The following is a 20,607-nucleotide window of genomic DNA, read 5'->3' as shown; positions in this document are numbered from 1 at the left end:
CATACCGACAATGAAGTCTCGTGAACACTGCTGGAGGATAACGAAGGTGGCAGGGTAAGTCCGGTCATGAATGGAAATTCTTGCTTCGCACATTTGAGTCGGCGTTATGAGGTGTCCTCAAGCGTTCCCAATTGATGGGCCTTCCCAAGCAGTCTTAACTTTCAACTGGGTGGCGAGGGTCCACTCACCCACCGTGGTTGCTCAGTGCCTAGGGTGTTGGGCTGCTAAGCAAGAGGTCACGGGATCAAATCCCGGCCATGGCGGCCAAATTTTGATGGGGGCGAAATGCGAAAATACCCGTGTGCTTATATTTAGGTGCAGGTTAAACAACCCCCGGTGGTCGAAATTTCCGGAGTCCTCCATTACGGCATGCGTCATAATCAAAAAGAGGTTTTGGCATCTCAAACCCCATATTTAAAAAACGGGTCCACTAATAACGGAGTAATCAGCTCCTGTGTCTACTAAGGCGGTGACTGCATGGCTGTCGAGAAGCACGCCGAGGTCGGTGGTTCTTTGTCTTGCGTTACAGTAAGGTCTTAGCATAGGATCACGGCTGCGTCGCGTTGACCTGTGGCTGGTACGTGGCGTCGTCAGGTCGTCTTTCGTCGGCGTATCCTTTGCTTCTAGACTACGTCGGGATGGCGGCTTCTCGTTGACATGTCGCCAAGACAGAATTTTCGGCGTATTCATCGGCGGCGGAGGTTCCTCGTCAGCTGGACGAACAGCAACCGCACCTCTATCGGTTGCTGCTTTTAGTTTTCCGGATATGGGCTCTCAGAGCGGGCCCGTGCTGGTCCAGTGTATGGACGGTGCTGCGGCGACAGGTAGCGGCCTGGTGACGGCGAAAGGGACGGTCGTCGAACGCTCTACTGAGTGGCGGCGAGGTAGTCGGCGATGTCACGAGGGCTCACCTTCGCGAGGGCGCGGTGCGTTGGAGCGGGAGGTGGTCGGGGGATCGCCCAATGTCCGTCTTCCTCGTGTAGCTGCGTCGGGCGACGGGTGGGCGTGCTGGAGGCGGCGGTGGTGGACGACGGAATTGCGGCATCATATGGCCCTGACGTTGTCGCGGAGGAAGACCTTGACGGCGGGCGACGGCGGCGTAAGTCGTTGCTGCCGGCTGAGGTTGTGGTGATTGTCGTTGCACTTCAGGGACTCCAAGCAAATGCTGAACCTCTTCTTTGACAATTTCAGTGATTCAATCCACTTGGGACTGCAACCTTGGGTAGAACTTCTGCAGCTCCTCCCGTACAACCATTCTGATAGTCTCGCGTAGATCATCGGTGGCCAGTGATTGAACTTTTGTGTAGTTTGTAGAGTTCATGCGGAAGTCGAATTGCCGGTTTCGCATGTCGAGTGTCTTGCTGGTAGCTTCGCGAAGAAACTCGTCGACGGTCTACGGTGGGCTTCGTACCATTCCGGCAAAAAGTTCCTCTTCACACCACTGATGAGTGGGCGGGCTTTCTTCTCCTCGGGCAATTCAGGGTCAGCGTGGCGGAATTAACGGCTCATTTGCTCCGTGAAGGTCGGGGTTGTCTCGTTAGGTAGCTGCACCCGAGATTCTAATAGCGCTTGGGCTCGTACTCAGCGTACGACGCTTGTGAACGTCAACAGGAAATCGCTTCGGAACAGGTCCCAGGTTGTTAAGGTGGCTTCTCAGTTCTCGAACCACATCCAGCCAGCGTCTTCTAATGCGAAGAACACACATCGCATTTTGTTGTCGCTGTCACAGCTGTTAAATGTAGCGAATCTCTCATAAGTCTCAAGCCAGATTTCCTGGTCCTCGAATGTTTAATCGCGGAACATCGGAGGCTCCCTGGGCTGATGCAGCACGATCGGGGACGCTGCGGCTGCCATTGGGTTGGACTTGGTGGCAATCTTCCTGCGCGTCTCAGGCAAACGTCCGTGCTCCGGGGGCAGTCCTTGCAGCCTGCGGGTACCGCGCTGGTTCTTGTTGACGTTGGTGATGCCTTCCGCGTTCGGGCTCAGGTCATGGCTTTGTGGGGCGTCCGGTACATGAACGCAAAGCACCTCGACCAGATGTCACGAGGTAGTGACGGCAAAGAACGCAGCCAAACTGGGAAAGACGGAACTAGCGTTTTATTGGGCGAACTTGTGCTCTCAAAAACTGGCTACACTCAAAGAACGGCGACAGCAGCGAACACAGTCGGTAATCGTCGAAAATCTTATAAGCGCGTAAGGCGCGTCGGCTTTTATGGATCATTCATCGAATGTTCCAGAGTAATCACTAGGACCCGCATGATTTCTACAAAGTTCTGCGCTATTCGTGTCGCGCATACATGCGATCAGATTACGCAAGGTTCGGCGATAACGGACAGTGGATAGAAGCATCCATAACATTCTAGAAACTTCCGATACATGTAGACGCGTCCTGCGCTGAGGGATCACATTTCGCGGATGGTAAAAGCGCTCACCCGTAATAGAGAAACGAGTTTACGTGTCAATATGAGATCCAGTCAATGGAGTCAGCAGAAACGCATTCCCTTTCTTCGTGGATTCAGGCTTTCAGCTGCGCTTAGAATGTAATCTGTAGAAATCAGACGCCTTGGTATTGCGTTGTAAGGGGTAGCGCCATCTCCTTGCCGCCTCGCAACGTAAACGCGGCAAGCGTTCCGTAGTTTCGCTGTCTTAGATGTAGAAATTGCACAGGCTCATATGCGAATCTATTTTCTAATTACATTTGATACCAGGAACCCAGCCGTACGTCGATGTAGGTGGCCTCCGCAGCCACGCGCAAATCGTTGCAGAGCTCCTACTAACAGCTTCGCTGTAAGTGAAGGCCAACGTATACTCACAGCGTATCGATGGAAATTCCAAACTGTGTCTTGATGCCTGAGGCCGCTAATGCTTGGAACCTCCACCAGCTGCTACTGGGCGATCTACGTTGCCCGAACTCGTCTGGGCATCCGTCGTAGAGGGAGTCGAGGAAGATGAAGTCGCACAGGCCATCGCGTGGGAATTCCACTGCGTACCTTCCATGACAGCCGACGGTGCATATCACAGAGTACGCCTGTGGTCGCCTGTAGTCAGTGGCTATGAGGAAGACGAAGGAACATCAAATGACTTGGGGAACTCACTTGAGCGTCTATATAAGTTCTCTCACGTCTAACGCTGCAGACATCTAGAGAAGAAACAATGCTACCTTTGCTAAAACCTGTGCTGTTGTTCTTGCATTAGCGAGAACTTTTAAAGAGCCCTTCACCAGGTTTGGGCCACGCAGAAGGGGGGAATGTGGGTCACGAGATGACCGTCGTGTTTTAAGAAGTATCAATTGGATGCACGGCAGGAAAACAGCTGAAAGGTCAAAGAGAATCCCATGCGCCATTCCTTACAAGCGAGGGTTGCTTCAAGAGAGCCAGGGTTACACGCAGAATTGCAAGTATAAAAGGCGCAGAGTCTGCGACTACACTCATTATAGCACGTGACCCTTGTCAGCCATTCATGCAGAACGTGTCGTACTACCACTAGGAGTGTGCTTCCAGGAAAAGGAAAGATAGGAAGACAAACAAAAGCAGAAGGCAGAGCTCTTCACATATACTTGACGCCATCTTTTTTTCCACAGTATATGATGGTGAAAAATGTATTGTGACATGCAGAGGCAGAATTAGAGAGCGTCTACGTTAACATTGAGGCTCACTTTCTGGCACAATGGCAATGCCACATATGATTTTCTTTTATCTTCTGTTATAATGAATGCCTTTCAGAAATTCTTGGCGTCAAACGCTTCTCAAACGGCATATTGTGCCTTGCTGTGAATAACAAAAACTTTCAATGCAGCCTGGTGAGGGGTACTTTAGTTGCTTTATATTCATTGATCGAACAAGGAATATCACTGGAACCAACGCTTCGAAAAGGAGACCTGTTTTACCCAAGGCAACAATCGATTTTGGGATTCTTTGTTCATACATTGGCTAGAGGAATATCTGTTGTTGAACCGCTGCTGATTTTGTAAATTTATCAGCTGTAATAAAAGAGCGATTGGTGCCATTCATAATGCAAGGCGCAGAAATGCGCGAACGAAATCGAAAAAAAAACGGCAGATCTCACGCCCAGTGGATCCGCCAAACATATGAGCACCAAGACGTAGGTGGCTGTTTCATGACCTATATGGCACGCATTTCACGACATTTTGGTCAGGACCCACAATTTGTGTTCGTCATGCCCTCTTGTAATATTATGCCAATTTGGCTCATACCGAGTTAACGAAATTACGATGAGAGCACCAAGATGTAGGTGCCTAGATAGATAGATCGATAATATCAAATTGGCAAACGGTCACAAGATAATGCTTCACCTTTAAAAGTAGCGAGAGCACACATAGGCAGCAGTATTTCAGTAGTAGCTTACGTTGCTCCACAAGCGTTAGCGGAAAACGGATTTTCACCACGATGCGCTAAGTGAGATGTGTCTTTTTGAATGACTGTTTACAATTCAGTATTTTGCACGTATTTGAGGTATGCGCCAGTAGTCAGTGTGTGGAATAATTCATTCGGAGGGAACACTCGTTCGTGTACGTCTTCATGTCCATCGATTTTAGACTAATCTGCAAACAGTACCATTTCTTGAACGCTATCAATCCTTGCAATATTATTTCAAACTTTTGTAGCACCCAATGACCCACGCGTTCTCTACACGGCATGTCGCAGCAGTATTTTCTTCCGCTTTGCGATGCGTTTTAGGGCACTTTGCGTCGCACTTTGTGTCGTGTGTAAGGAGTGAGCACTAGGTGGTCCCGTAGCATCTATAGCATTATGCAATATCCGTGTACTCACGCGGGAGCGTGGTGATTGTAGGGAGAATAGCCACCGGTGTTGACACCTGCGAAAATGCATCTAGATTTTAGATACGAAAAGCGTTAAATGCATGCAAGTGCACAATGAGCAAACATCGTCGTATTCGCTTAGCTGATCCTTCAAAAAAAACCTTAAAACTGTACAAAAATGAACATAAATGCTTTGTTCAATGAAGCCGATGTTTCAAAGCTGATTCGCGCTGTTGACTGGTTTGCATGAATTACAAAACGGTCATTACTTTCCCAGATGTCATACACATGTCGTCGCGCACACGATTTTTCAGGACTGCTTGTGGTTCGTGCAGATATAGCAGAGGCAAGCTATATTTAGAAGCTCGTCTGTGAACAATCATTTGCAACAGTTGTAAGTATGGGGTTGTATCGACAAATGTATCGACATTGCCAGCAGTGACCGCATCCGTAGTAGACAGGGGAGGATTTCAGATACTAGGGCGATCCCTTGCCTCTTGTTTGAGCTGGAACATGGTGTCAAAAAAGAAGATGAGAAGATGCCTCTTACAATTTGCGAGGGGCCATGCTATTCTTGAAGCTGATGTAGTAGTTCTGCGGAAACTCGCAAGGTGGAGAGAAGTAATGAATAAAAGGAAAATCAGACATCCACCTGTTCGTAGCAAATGCTACAAAGGAAACCCATACGGGTTCCTCGAAAGAAGAGCCTCGTAGTTAAAGAAAAATTCGTCCTTCTACATGACTCGAACCCGTGACCACCACCTTTCCAGGGCAGCCGCTCTACCATCTGAGCTAACCAGGCGGCTAGCAGATGGCAGGGAGAACTTGAATTTCTCGACAACACGAAGCAAAGGCAAGAGTTTGACGTAGTAGTTCTGCGGAAACCCGCAAGGTGGAGAGAAGTAATGAATGAATGGCAAATCAGACATCCACCCGTTCATAGCAATTCCTACAAAGGAAACCCATACGGGTTCCTCGAAATAAAAGCCTCATAGTTGAAGAAAAAACATTTTTAACGAAGAATTTTGAATAGTTGAAGAAAGAAACATTTTGAAGAAAAATTTTGAATAGTTGAAGAAAATCCGTCCCGGACCAGAACGAAGTTTTCTTCAACCAGATCAAGACGCACGGGCACCCAAAATGAAGCCTCAACTACAACGCCTGGCGTTTGCTACTACCACCGCCGTTTTGGAAACGACGCTCGTCACTGTCGGCGTCCCTGCGCTTGGAAGGGACACAGGCCGGCCGACCTCTAACGGCGACGAGTGGTCCGGCCCAGCACACAAGTCGCCTTTTCTACGTGACGGACAGAGTTACGGGACAACGATTCTTAGTCGACACAGGTGCTGACGTCAGCATTCTCCCCGCCCAGCGCTCCGACCGAAAAGCGACTCCTGTGTCGTTTTTGCAAGCCGTTAACGGCACCAGGATTCCAGTTTTCTCGTCACGCTCCGTCATGCTAAACCTTGGCCTTCGACGAGCGTTCCGCTGGATTTTCCTGGTTGCAGACGTCCGTCATGCAGTCATTGGAGCAGACTTTTTGCATAACTACCGACTCCTTGTGGACATCCAACGACGCCGTCTCATCGACTCCGCGACCCAGCTATCCGTCCCCGGCGTCCCATCTTCAGGCACATCGCCCATAGCGCCTATTTCTGCCATGTTGGACGAACCTTTCGCCGCGCTCCTACGCGAGTTTCCCACTTTGACGCACCTGCCGGACTGGACGCAACCGGTACAACATGACGTGTGCCATCACATCGTCACCTCCGGCCCACCGGTCTACTTCCGACCCCGGCGTTTGTCCCCGGAGAAACTCAAGATCGTTCGCGCGGAGTTCGAACACATGCTGCAACTTGGCATCATGCGCCCTTCCTACAGTAACTGGGCATCACCACTTCACATGGTGCCTAAGAAGACGGGAGACTGGCGCCCATGCGGTGATTGCCGGGCCGTAAACAACGCCACAGTTCCTGATCGCTACCCTCTACCAAACATTCAGGACTTCACGGTAGCGTTGAACGGTGCGACGATCTTTTCTAAGATCGATCTCGTTCGCGCCTACCATCAACTGCCGGTCGCTGAAGAAGACATTCCCAAGACCGCCATCACCCCACCCTTCGGTCTTTTCGAATTTCTCCGCATGCCTTTCGGTTCATGGAACGCGGGCCAATCCTTTCAGCGTTTCATCGATTCCGTCACTCGAGGGTTGCCTTTCGTTTTTGCATACATTGACGACCTTCTCGTCGCAAGCTCTTCGGCCGAAGAACATCTTCACCACTTGCCGTTGTTGTTTTCACGCCTTGCCAGTGAAGGAATTGTCATCAACGCCGCCAAGAGTGAATTCGGTCAACCCGAACTCGAGTTCCTCGCTCATATCGTCGACGCTAACGGCATTCGACCACTGCCGTCCAAGATTCGCGTCATCGAAAACCTTCCCCGACCGACCACACTCACCAAGCTTCGCCGATTTCTCGGATTCGTCAATTTCTACCGCCGATTCATTCCCGAGTGCGCACGACTTATGGCTCCACTAGACGCTCTCCTGGTAAACAAACGCAAACAAGTGCTTCAGTGGAGTGAAGAGGCCACCGACGCTTTCACAAGAGTCAAGTCTGCTCTCGCCGACGCCACGCTGCTGAGACACCCAAAGCCAGACGCACCAACTGCCATCATGACTGACGCTTCAAACACCGCCGTTGGTGCCGTTCTGCAGCAATCCATCGACAATGGGCGGCATCCACTCGCTTTTTTCTCCAAGAAACTGAAGCCTGCGCAGTCCCGCTACAGCGTGTTCGGCCGTGAATTACGCGCTGTTTACCTGGCTATCAAGCATTTTCGCCATTTCCTCGAAGGCCATGCATTCACTGTCTTGACTGACCACAAGCCCCTTGTGCACGCAACGAATCGTTCGGCGTCCTGTTACTCGCCCCGCGAGATTCGACACCTTTCCTACATCTCCGAGTTTACAACAACGTTCCGCCACATCAAGGGCACCGACAACGTTCCAGCCGACGTCCTCAGTCGTGTCAATGTCGTTTCCACGTTGACATCGGAACCTTTCATAATCGAGGCCGACTTACTCCCCAGTCAACAGCGTGGCGACACTGAACTTCGTACACTCCGGAATTCGTCAACATCCCTGAAATTGGAAGACGTCGTTGTGACCCCAGATGGTACGTCCATCGTGTGCGACACTTCTAACGACACACCCAGATCATACATTCCGGCATCCCTTCACAGACGTCTATTCGAAACCGTGCACAACCTGTCGCACCTTGGCATGCGCGCGACACAGAAGCTTCTTTCCAGTCGTTTCGTTTGGCCTCGGCTAAACGCGCAAGTTCGCGATTGGGTTCGCTGCTGTTTGTCGTGTCAACGTTCGAAGATCCAGCGTCACCCCATTCCGCCTGCCAAGTCTTTTCTTCCACCGGATGCTCGTTTTGACACCGTACACCTGGACCTCGTCGGCCCTCTTCCACCTTCGAAAGGTTACTGCTACATACTGACATGCATCGACCGTTATACACGGTGGCCAGAAGCTACACCTATATCTGACATCTCAGCGCCCACTGTTGCAGCAGCTTTCGTGTCTACCTGGATCGCAAGGTTCGGCTGCCCATCCACAATCATCACAGATCGCGGTCGACAGTTTGACTCAGCACTCTTCAACGAGCTACTCAAACTACTCGGAACGACACGTTTTCGCACAACTGCTTACCACCTGCAGTCCAATGGACTAGTTGAACGTTTTCACCGGCATCTCAAGGCCTCCCTTATGGCACATGAATCGCCGGAGAAGTGGGTACTGCATTTGCCCCTCGTCTTACTTGGCATCAGCGCCGCACTCAAAAGTGACATAGGTTGCTCCTGTGCTGAGCTAGTTTACGGCACTCATCTACGCCTTCCGTGCGATTTCTTTGTCGCCACCCCCCAAACGCCTATGCCATCACCTGCCGACTACGTTGCCGAACTGCAAGCTTTCTTCAGCCAGATACGCCCCGTGCCTACACGTTCACAAGAAGCAAGGTCCCCGTACGTTTCTCCCCCACTCAGCTCTGCTACCCACGTTTTCGTGCGTAACTGCCGTGCGGAAGCCTTTGCAACCACACTACTCCGGCCCATATTGTCTTCTAGAGCGTCGTCCGACGACCTTTGTTGTCAATGTCAACGGACGATCAGACACAATTGCCCTGGAACGTCTCAACGCCGCCTACATCGAAGTACCCGCGCCATCAGCTCCATCAGTATGCGACGCGACCCTGCTGCATCTTTCGCCTCCGCCAGTGCACGTGACACCGAGGACCAACGCCAAGACACGCCGCGTCACGTGGACTTTCCATCGTTCGTCGAACTTTCCTCCTCTCTAGGGGGCGGGAGCCCTCTGTAGCGGCAGCAGCATCGGCGTCGCACGAGGAATGACGTAGACGCTCGCGTCTACACGAGGCACGAGCGGCTGGCACGCTCCGACGGGCTAGCGTTCCGAAGGAGATTAATTAAAAGAATGCTACGCTAAGCGATCGAGTGTTTGTTCTTCCTCTCCTGCGAGTGCCCGACTTTACCGGTCTACGTGGTCGCTCGTCGCCACAAGCTATATACCGTTAACAATATGGTCAAAAATATGCCCACAAAAAATTAATGCGGAAGTCGAGAAGGGAGACTAAGATGTAGTTAAGCTTACATTACTGCTTTACACACGCACTTGGGCAATTAGCATTGTAAGATTACATTTTTAAGCAGACTTTCCATTTTGTTAAGTAGGCGTAGGGCAGGGGGAGTACTTGGGTGTTTGGAATTTCAATATAACCAATAAGAATGCGGACATTCAAAAGTCCTCATTCGTTTGCGAAAAACTGCGTGCGGTTTCGAAGCTAAAGACCGACATAACTCTGCTTTGCTGGGTGTTAAATCATGCGAAAACGTCCACTTAGAAAGTCACGTGGCATAACAGAGTCATTTTGTGCTTGACTGCGCCGTTTCATTTATGATGCCTATTGGGGTAATCGCGGACGGGACTTTTTGTGGCAGTCTTGCTGCCAAGGCATTCGAAATGCAAGTAGCTGGGTATAATACAGATACTTCAATATGCTCACGACCATCACGAACACACCAAGCATGTGAATGCGAGTAGGAAGCGTATATATTAACACATTTCCTGCAACCACGTAAGCGCACCATCACATGAATACGCGTTACCGCGTACTCGAAGCCCCTGCAACCTACACCTGTGAAAATCAAACAGACGCTATTCGACACACAATTTCTTCTTACCGAGAAATCCTTGAATTAAGGTACGATAGCAAGACGATACCAACGACAGACGTACGGTAGCAAGACTGTTCGCAATCTGTTCAGTAAACCATGGATACTTTGTTACTGACATTATTCGCAGTGCTGCTCTTCTGCTGTAAAGCATCTACTCCCGCAATGCTCGCACTGACTTTTGCGAAAAATGGAAACGAATTTGAGTGCAGGTTGCAATGACTACAAGGAGGTTATTTACGCCGAGAGGCTTCTAAGTCTGAAAAAATTTTTAAAAGTAGGTTATGATTTGGGGTGTTGAAACCACCGACTGTAATCTCGAGGAAAATATTACTTCGAAACAGCGTTTCCATTTCACAGGTTTTCACACAAGCAGGCACGCCAAACAGCGTTCATTAGTCGCCATTTGCTTAACCTAGACATAATAGGAATTCAATAATTAATTTCATGATCAACCCGATCTATTCTTAGTGTCAACACTGACGTCCCTGATTCCGGTATCTTACTCATGTCACCACTGACTGCATCGCCACTGTCGCCTGCGTTCAGCTTTCGGACAAGTGGGGTAGCTACTACATGGTCCCATAGCAAAGCAACTAAAAGAAATGAGCGTCAACTTGCCCAACAAGAAGTCCTTTTAGTCAATGTTGGGTACCCGCGTGCTACTCGCAAAGTTCGCGAAACGGCGGAAACTTTGTCACTTGAGGATTTGGTGGGATTCGAATGTAGCAGCGTGAGCCGATCGTGTGCAACGTCACTTTCGACAGATATCCCTCGGCTGTCAGGCACGACGGTCATCCCAGGCCGGAACAAGCTGACGACAGTCGCTACAGTGATTTTAGAGCTCGCAATTTTTCGCCGAATTAAAGAAAAAGAGTTTCACCCGAAAAGCGAAGCATCCATTGCGATAGCAAAATAGTGGACAGCTATACAAAGTAAGAATAGTAGTTTTATCGGCCGGATAAACTTGTAAACATAGGCTCAACAACTAAATTAACAACCATGGTGTCATGCGCACACAAGCAAGCATGAACATATCTGGCTCGATGACTGCGGAAGCTCTCTCTCAAAACACTTGGGGGAGATAACGCGGCAGCAGCAGCGAGCGAAGTGAGATTATAGCTGTCTATTTCATGAAAAGTGCATGAGCGCCAAGAATACACTGCAAGCACAAAACCACGAGCCGTCGAGGCACTTTGACTCTGCCCTCACCACACACATCTATCGACATACGTTAGGGAGACTCCGAGCACGCCGCCACATGTGCAGTTGCAACCGGAGAAGTACGCCGCAACCCCCCCCCCCCCCCCCCCCCGAAGCCTCGCGACGTCGGGTGCCTCGTGCAGAACGGAAGACGGTGCGATTCCTGCCTGACTTCGTCTGGGCGCTATAAAGTAAAACTATTCCAATATGTTTTTATTCCAGTCTCCTGACGTCAAATTTGCGTGACTGACGACGCAAGCATCGGGCGGTGATCCGCAGCGTTGCCTGAACAGACTAATCAAAGCTCTCCTCGTTCATAGGAGGTAACTTTTGTTTGCTTAAAAAACTAATAACATTGCCTAGACTGAGCGGTCTGTCTTATCTAATTGGCTGACAAAGAAGAAGGACACCCTCAAGTGGAGAGGCATTCGATAGGGTCAGGCCAAGTTCTCGACTGTTCACTGAAAGTCGAGAGCCGGACAAAGTAAGTGGTCCCTGTGTCTGCGATTGGTCCGCTTTTCCTTACTTAGCTTGCGGTGGCTGATCCAAAATCACGGTGGCATGAAACGGAAGCTTAAGCATGACGATCGGATCTTCAGCAAAGAAGAGGTGGCAGAACGAGGTGGTAAACGTGCCGAAATTGCTCGAAAATGTTACACGGCCACGCAAAAGGTTTTATTATAGGCAAATAAACCCATGCTCTCCGACAGGTGCAAGTAGCAAGTGCCTGGGTGATCGGCGGCAGCCATCTTTTATTCCTTTCAGAACGTTGCAGCCTGCGGCTATTCAGAAGAAAATTTTGTTTTTTTCGGCATATTAATGCATCTTTACCGCGTACACATCACTTTCACGTGGTGAGTTTTTCGGTTTGGTGACGTCGCGTGACAGGCAAGTTGAGCGGGTGCAGCCCGAAATCTTTTGACCAATAACGGAGGGCTAATGGCGAAAAGGGGTCGAATCAGAAATCACTATTTTTCTTTTGCTCAGTGAAATCATGCATAACCAGTGTGTACATGCCATATCAGCTGGGGAGCTAACACGGTTTTCGTGACGTCGCGTGACACACAGGTGAAATGGCGGTGGTACAAAAAAGCTTTTGACCAATCGGGGAGGGTTTATTGCAGAATATGAATGGAAAAGTTTGGACTAGTTTTACATTATAGCGCCCTTGTTTAGCACGAGCCAGACTGAGCCGTGACCGTCGGGTTCCGTCGCGCGCCTTAAGTCGCACATACAGCGTAGGACGCGCAAGGACTGTGTTATCGTCCTTGGACTTTATACGGGCACTCACGGCGACGGCGACGCCGACGGCGGAACTGCGCTTTGGGTGTCCATATTATTGCCACCACCACAAAAAAATCAAATTTTTAATATCTCGAGGGTTTAATTAGAACTTTGTAAGAGTAAATACTGTAAGCTGAGGTTTCTATTTATTCACCTATTTTGGATCAGCCGTCAGCTTTTGCTTACTTGGTTGCAGAGTGTGCGATCAGTGGCCAATAAGTTCTAAATTAGGTTTCATACGGAGTTTCGATAATACGTAAATTCTCTTTAATGCCTTCAGTGTTTTCTCCGCTCCTTGCCCGAGATAATTTACTGCTGATTAGATTCAATCAGTGCCAGAGTGGAAATTTAGGGCACCTCAAATCAAAAAATAAAACGCGTTCGTTGGCAGCACTTTTTAATCCCCCTTGTGGACGGAGCATACTACTTTTTTATTGGTACCCTTAACTCTGTCTTAAGGTTCGTTGCATGGAGATTCCAACGAATTAAATTTACACAAATGCACCGATATTTGACACTGGTAAGCCAATAAAGGAAAGCACATTTACCGTAATGTCTGGGCAATGGTTAAATTGCATTTCTGCGCATCATTACCCTATAGAGTAGCCCATGCTTATAGACCCAGGAAAAAAGAATAGTGCAGAATGATTCAACAAACCATTACGGGCTCGCAGTAGTTGCACTCGGAGATTGCGGTTTGTTCGTAAGCACCGTTTTTGAAACTACTGCTTTATGCAAGTGCCTTTGTTTATAATTTTAGGCTTCCTTTTAATAAATGAAAAAGAAATACAAAATGAGTCGACACTTAGGGCCTCTAACAGTAGCAGCTATAAATACATGACTTAACATGCCTGTTATCGAGAAATCGTATTGATATTCGGGGAATCGTTTCCTAATGTGATTGTGCACTTTTTGATGTTGGCTACAAAGAGCACTGCCTTAATCTAGGATCAAACGAATGCAAGCCCAATACACAAGTAACATAGCTCCTCACGTCGAATCGGCAATTTCTTCCAATGAAGTTACTTTTTCTCCTATACAGTGAAACAAACATTTCCTGCAAATGTACGCCTAATTAGCTATTTTGTTTTTGTTACTCCTAAGTTCTTGGAAGAAGCCTTCTTAAGCAGAATATTGTTCCTAAGGGCATAATCAAAAAGGCCGCCAATTTTTTTCACGTGAGTTAATTTTTCATAATAACCTTCTACACTCCATTTCCTAACACATGACCCTAATGAGTGGAAGGACGGGTTATTTGTAACAAGACGAATAAATAAACAACGGTCACCAAATGACAGAATTCTTGCAACGTCGGAAGAGTGCCACTCCTGTGTATTAGTTATCTCTGGCACTCTCAATTTCAATGCGTATGCTATTTATACAATGCATCTTCGTTGTTCCAGACCTCTTTAGCCATAAGATTCCCGCTGTCGCAGCTGTGCATATTTGCCTACAACGATGTGAAACCATTTTGTGCGGTTTGTATAAAAACAGAGATTACGCTTCACTGTTTGTTTTCTGGATATGACCGCTATAAAACTTGTGGTGAGACTTTTGGAGGTGCGGTGAAGGGGGACATCATCAAATCGGGTGCCTGTACACCGTAACTGACCAGTTCAAGGTGGCCACGACGACTGTTGCACGGTATCATACCGGTGGTCGGCACAGACAATATCACAAGTCACTAAGTCTACACAATGCCGCTTAAGTACGGCGAACTTCCATGAAGTGGTATATTCCGAATGACATGAAGGATAATCTGTGCGGAAAACGTTATGTCTATCTATATATAAACGAAATGGTTCATAGGTCTTCGTTTAGATTGTCTTGAGTCAAATGTCCCAGAAACGACAAAATGAGAATAGCATCGCAGAAGAACCTCAGATCGCGGTATTATCGCGGGTCAATGAAGGAGCTATTGAACGTATGTGAAAGCCTCATTGTAGTGTCAGTTGTCGCATTTGGTCAACCTTCAAATACTTGCCTCTCGAACCGCAGACGAGGGTCTCGTGGTAATGAACTTACATTTTTTTTTCATTTTAGGAACCAGGGCGAACCTCGAGAATCGCTTTCCTAATGGACGTACCGGTGAAGCTATCCGGATGGTTCTTGCACTCGTCCCAGAGCCACGTCGGGTACTTGGGTTTACAGGCCGGCTCGTTGTTGTATATATAACGGGAGTCACAGCACTCTTGCCGTCGCCGGTGCTAGGAGCGTGTTCATCAGCAGCTATGTAAGAAAAATTGAAAAACAATATGTATACACAAGAGTACTTAACCGTCTTCGCGATATGTTATTCGTATACGTAGGACCACGTTCTCACAACAAGCCGTTTCTTGTTATGCACATATGTGGGACGCATTCCAGAATGCCTAGTAAAAATATGACTAGAAGCTAAGTTGCTCCTCAGAAATAAAGATCGAAAATATAATCTCTTCATTTTCATTATTGCTGGCAGAAAAAATGTAGTCAGGAGCTTGAGCAGCCAGCTCAATATCTTCAGACGTGATAACATCGCTGACATATGCATGCGTTCAATGAAATTAACACTGCATTACTAACCACTTTATAACAGGCAGACACACTCTACAGGACCATTCCGCTTGTTATGCTCAGCAGCAACGACAGGAATCTCTGATTGCGCTGCACCACTGCGACTAAGCTGGCAGCTGTGCTCATACGCCCAAGCGTCAGATCAAAATTCACATGGGCGGAATGCACTACAAGCAAATTGGTAAAGTGATGAAATGAATACATTCACTCTTACAGGCGTGGTGTGGAACATGATACATTTTTCACAATGTTGAGGTTACTCATGTCCTATCTTCACCCCAATAAGTGAACTATGAAGACTGTTTTTGTCAAAGGGAACGCATAAATTTATTTTATATTACGGGGTTTTACGTGCCAACTGCACTTTCTGATTATGAGGCGCGCCACAGTTGAAGACTCTGGAAATTTTTACCACCTCGGGCTCTTTGATGTGCACCTAAATCATAGTACATGGGTGCTTTCGCATTTTGCTCCCAAAGAAATGCGGCTGCCGTGGTCGGGATTCAATCCCGCCACCGATCCCGTGAATTTTGGTAAATAGCGAGTTAAAAATACGACCATAAGAGCACCAAGACGCCGGTGGCTAGCTAGGCAAATAGATAACGTGAAATTGGCAAATGTTCGCAAAGGAATGCTTCGCCTGTAAATGTAGCGACACCACGAACAGCCAGCAGTATTTCAGTAGTAGCTTATGTTGCTCCGCAGAAGTTTGAGGAAAACGGATTTTCCGTTTTTGCTACGAGACGCTAACTAAGCTGTGTCTTTATGAATGGCTTTAGAGTTCAGTATTACCTACATATTCCTATTTCGAATTTATAGCACCATGAGTTTAAGGTGTGCACAAGTAAACCGTGTGCGGAATTATTCATTTGGATGGAACACCCGTTCATGTGTGTCTTGATGTCTACCTATTTTAGACTGACCTTCAAGAAGTCCCATTTCTTAAACGCTATCAAGGCCGCACCCTCGCAGTATTATTTGAAGCTTTCGTAGCACCAGATGCAGCATGCGTTCTGTACACGGCATGTCGCAGCAGTATTTTCTTTTTCTTTACCATGCGTTATATGGCACTTTGCCTCGCACTTTGTGTCGTGTGTAAGGAGTGAGCTCTAAGCGCTCCCGTAGCGTCTATAGCAATATGCAATGTCCGTATACTCACGTGGGAGTGGGGCGACTGAAGGTGGAATAGCCGCCGGAGTAGACACCTGTGGAAATACTTTATTATTTCAGATACGAGCAGCTCAATTTACATGCAAGTGCACAATCAGCAAACTTCGTTGTATTCGCTTTCCTCACCCTTCGGAAAAAAATCATTCCAACTCTAGAAAAATGAACATAAAAGCTGTGTTCAACGAAGCCGGTGTTTTCAAAACTGGTTCGCGTTGTTGACTGGTTTGAATAAATTACAAAACGGTGGTTACTTTCCCAGATGTCAAACACTTGCTGTCGCCGACGCGATTTTTGTGGGCTGCTTGTGGTTCGTGCAGACATAGCAGAGGCAACCATAGTTAGAGGCTGGATTTTGAGCAATCGTTTGCAATACTTGTATGTATGGGATTGTGCTGCTCATGCGATAAATTTATCGACAATACCAGCAGTGACCGCATCCGTAGTAAAAACGTGAGGATTTTAGATACCAGGGCGAACACTTTGCCCTTGTTTTATCTGCAACATGGTGTCAACAAGTAACACGAGAAGCTGCCTCTTACAATTTGTGAGGGGACATACTATTCTTAATGCTCTTCATTGTGGTATAAACAATTACTTTTGTTATAATTTTATGACCTGCGTAGAAAAATATGAATGCATGGTAAAAGGAACTGAATGTTGTATCCATGTCGCAGTAGGGCTTCCCAATGGTAAATGGTAAAAAATAAGAAATACCGCAAGCCAAACCCTCACAGGAATACATTAATTTCAAGTTTCAACTACACAGACCATAATTTAATTGTATAGAAATATCCCGTAAAAATATGGTGAGAACTATGCCAAAAAAAATTAATGCGGGAAACAAGGAGGGAGGATAGGATGCAGTTTAGCCTACATTACTGCTTTATACAAGCAGTTGGGTCATTAGCATTCTAAGATTATATGTTTAAACAGATCTTCCATTTTCTTAAGTAGGCGTAGTGGAAGGGGAGTACTGGGGTGTTTGGAATTTCAATATAACTCATAAGGATGCGGATATTGAAAAGTCATAATTCGTTTGCGAAATACTGTGTGCGGTTTCGAAGCTAAAGACCGACATAAGTCTGTTTTGCTGAGTGTTAAATCATGCGAAAACGTCTATTTAGCAAGTCCCGTGGCATAACAGGGTGATTTTGTGATTGACTGCGCCGTTTCTTTCATGATGGCTATAGAGGTAACCGGGGACGGGACTTCTTTTGGCAGTCTTGCTGCCGAGGCGTTCGAAATGCAAGTAGCTGTGTATAATACAAATACTTCAATATGCTCACTGCCATCACAACTACACCAATCATACGAATGCGAATAGGAAGCGTATATATTGAAACAATTCCTGCAAACACGTAAGCGTACCCTCAAAGGAATACGCATTACTGCATATTCGAAACTCCTGCAAACTACACCTGTGAAAATCAAACACACGCTATTCGACACACAATTTCTTCTCACCGAGAAATCTTTGAATTAGGGTACGATAGCAAGATGGTAGCAACAACAGACGTACGGTAGCAAGACTGTTCGCTATCTGTTCAGTAAACCATGGATACTTTGCTACTGACATTATTCGCATTGCTGCTCTTTTGCTGTAATGCATCTACTCCCACAATGCTCGCGCTCACTTTTGCGAAAAATGCAAGCGAATTTGAGCGAATGGTGCAATGAATACGAGGAGGTTATTTACGCCGAGACGCTTCTAGGTCTCAAAAAAATTTAAATATTAGGATGTGATTTGCGGTGTGGAAACCACCGACTGTAATCTCAAGGAAAATATTACTTCGAAACAGCGTTTCCATTTCGCAGGTTTTCACACAAGCAGGCACGTCAGACAGCGTTCATTAGTCGACATTAGCTTATTCTAGACATAATAAGAGTTAAATAAATAATTTAATAATCAACACGATCTATTCTTAGTGCCAACACTGACGTCCCAGATTCCCCTCTCTTACTCCCTTTCCCACTGAATGCATCCGCACTGTCACTGCTCTTCAGCTTTAGAACAAGCGGGGTAGCTTCTATATCGTCCCATAGCGAACCGACTAAAAGAAAATGAGCGTCAAGGTTGGCTACCCACGTGCAACTCGCAAAGTTCGCGAAACGACGGAAACCTCGTCACTTGGGGATTCGGTGGTATTCGAATGTAGCAGCGTGAGCCGATCGTGTGCAACATCACGTACGACAGACACTGCACGGCCATCGTCACAGGTCGCAACAAGCAGACGACAGTCGCTACAGTGATTTTAGAGCTCGAAATAATTCGCCGAATCAAAACGAAAGAGTTTCGCACGAGAAGCGAAGCATCCATTGCGATAACAAAATAGTGGACAGCTATACAAAGTAACGATAGTAGTTTTATCAGCCGTATATACTAGTAAACATAGGCTCAACAACTAAACTAACAACCATGGCGTCACGCGGACACAAGCAAGCACGAACATGTCTGGCTCGATGACTGCGGAAACTCTCAAAACACTTGTGGGAGATAAAGCGGCAGCAGCAGCGAGCGAAGTGAGATTCTAGCTGTCTATCGATTTCAAAGTGAGCGCCAAGAATTGACTGCACGCACACAGCTACGAGGCGTCGACGCACTTAGACTCTGCCCTCAACACAGACAGCTGTCGAGATACGGTCGGGAGATTCCGAGCATGCCGCCACAAGTGCAGTTGCAACCGGAGAAGAACGCAGCAACCCCTGCCCCCCCCCTCCCCATCTCCACTCGCCCCGAAGCCTCGCAACGTCGGGTGCCTCGTGCACGGCGGGAGACGGTGCGCTTCCTGCCTGACTTCGTCTGGGCCCTATAACGTAAAACTACTGCAATACGTTTTTATTCCAATCTCCTGGCGTGACAGTCGCGTAACTGCGGACGGCAGCATCGGGCGTTGACCCACAGGGTTGCCTGAACAGACCAAGCAAAGCTCTCCACCTTCATAGGTGACTTTTGTTTGCTTAAAAAAACGAATAACATTGCCTAAACTGAGCGGTTTGTCTTATCTAATTGGCTGACAAGAGGCGAGCGACACGCTCAAGTGGAGAGGGATTCGATAGGCCCAGGCCAGTGCACTGAAAGTCGATAACCGGACGAAGAAGGTGGTGCAGGCGTCTGCGATTGGTCCGCCTTCCCTTACTTAGTTTGCAGTGGCTGATCGAAAATCGAGGTGGCATGAAACAGAAGCTTAAGCATGACGAACGGATCTCCAGCAAAGAAGAGGTGGCAGAACGAGGTGGTAAACGTGCCGAAATCGCTCGAAAATGTTACACAGCCACGCAAAAGCTTTTATTATACGCAAATAAACCCATGCTCTCCGACAGATGCGAGTATCAAGTGCCTGAGCGATCGGCGGCAGCCATCTTTTATTCCTTCCGGAGCGTAGCAGCGTGCGGCTATTCACAAGAAAATTGCTTTGGTCGGCAAATTATTGCATCTTTACCGCGTACACACCACTTTGACGTTGCGAATTTTTCGGTTTGGTGACGTCGCGTGACAGGCAAGTAGAGTGGGTGCAGCCCGAAAACTTTTGACCAATAGCCGAGGGCTAATGGCGAAAAGGCGTCGAATCAGAAATCCCTATTATTCTTTTGCTCAGTCAAATCACGCATAACCAGTGTGTACACGCCATATCAGATGGGGAGCTGACGCGGTTTCTGTGACGTCGCATGACAGACAGGTGAAATGGGGGTGGTCCAACAAAGCTTTTGACCAATTGGGGAGGGCTTATTGCAGAGTTGGAATAGAAAAGTTTGGACCAGTTTTACATTATAGCGCCCCTGTTCCGCACGAGCGAGATTGAGCCGTGATCGTCGGGTCCTGTCGCCCGCCTTCAGTCGCACATACAGCGTAGGACGCGCAAGGACGGTGTTATCGTCCTTGGACTTTATACGGACACTCACGGCCACAACGACGCCAACGGCGGAATTGTACTTTGGGCGTCCATATTATTGCCACCGCCATAAATTTTCTAATTTTTAATATGACCCGAGGTCAATTGAAACTTTATGAGAGTAAATACTGTATGCTGAGGTTTTTGTTTATTCACCTACTTTGGGTCAGCCGTCAGCTCTTGCTATTCTTTGCAGAGTGTGCAATCAGTTCTTAGTAAGTTCTAAATTATGTTTCATACGGGATTTCGGGAATACGTAAATTTTCGTAAATGCCTTCAGTGTATTCCCCGCTGCTTGACCGAGATAATTTACAGCAGATTGGGTTCAATCAGTGCCACCCTACAAATATAGGAGACATGAAATTGAAAAATAAAACGCGTTCTTTGGCAGGACTTTTTCATCCGCCTTGTGGAAGGATTATATTATTTTTTTATGTGTACCGTTAACTCTGTTTTGAGATTCCT

The 20,607-nt window shown here is 47.6% G+C and overlaps 1 protein-coding gene across 5 annotated transcripts in view; it reads right to left on the bottom strand.

Moving 5' to 3' along the window:
* Nucleotides 1-20,607, bottom strand: part of LOC135921779 (uncharacterized) — a 186,836-nt gene that overhangs the window by 111,926 nt on the left and 54,303 nt on the right. For 2 of the 5 annotated variants that reach the window (XM_065456089.2, XM_070523483.1), the window contains 2 exons: nucleotides 16,242-16,287; nucleotides 14,616-14,758 (listed from right to left, as the gene is read on the bottom strand). The exons of 1 other annotated variant lie outside the window; for it this stretch is intronic. In XM_065456089.2, the coding sequence (XP_065312161.1) occupies nucleotides 14,616-14,758; nucleotides 16,242-16,287 (189 nt within the window). Of the gene's footprint in view, nucleotides 1-2,813; nucleotides 3,052-4,790; nucleotides 4,837-14,615; nucleotides 14,759-16,241; nucleotides 16,288-20,607 lie in introns of all 5 variants that reach the window. 2 more of the 5 variants (XM_070523485.1, XM_070523486.1) reach the window with 2 other exon arrangements.

Source organism: Dermacentor albipictus, chromosome 8, assembly GCF_038994185.2.
Source record: "Dermacentor albipictus isolate Rhodes 1998 colony chromosome 8, USDA_Dalb.pri_finalv2, whole genome shotgun sequence".
NCBI lineage: Eukaryota > Metazoa > Arthropoda > Arachnida > Ixodida > Ixodidae > Dermacentor > Dermacentor albipictus.
Note: the sequence above shows the minus strand (reverse complement) of the source record. Positions and strands in the feature narration are given on the sequence as shown.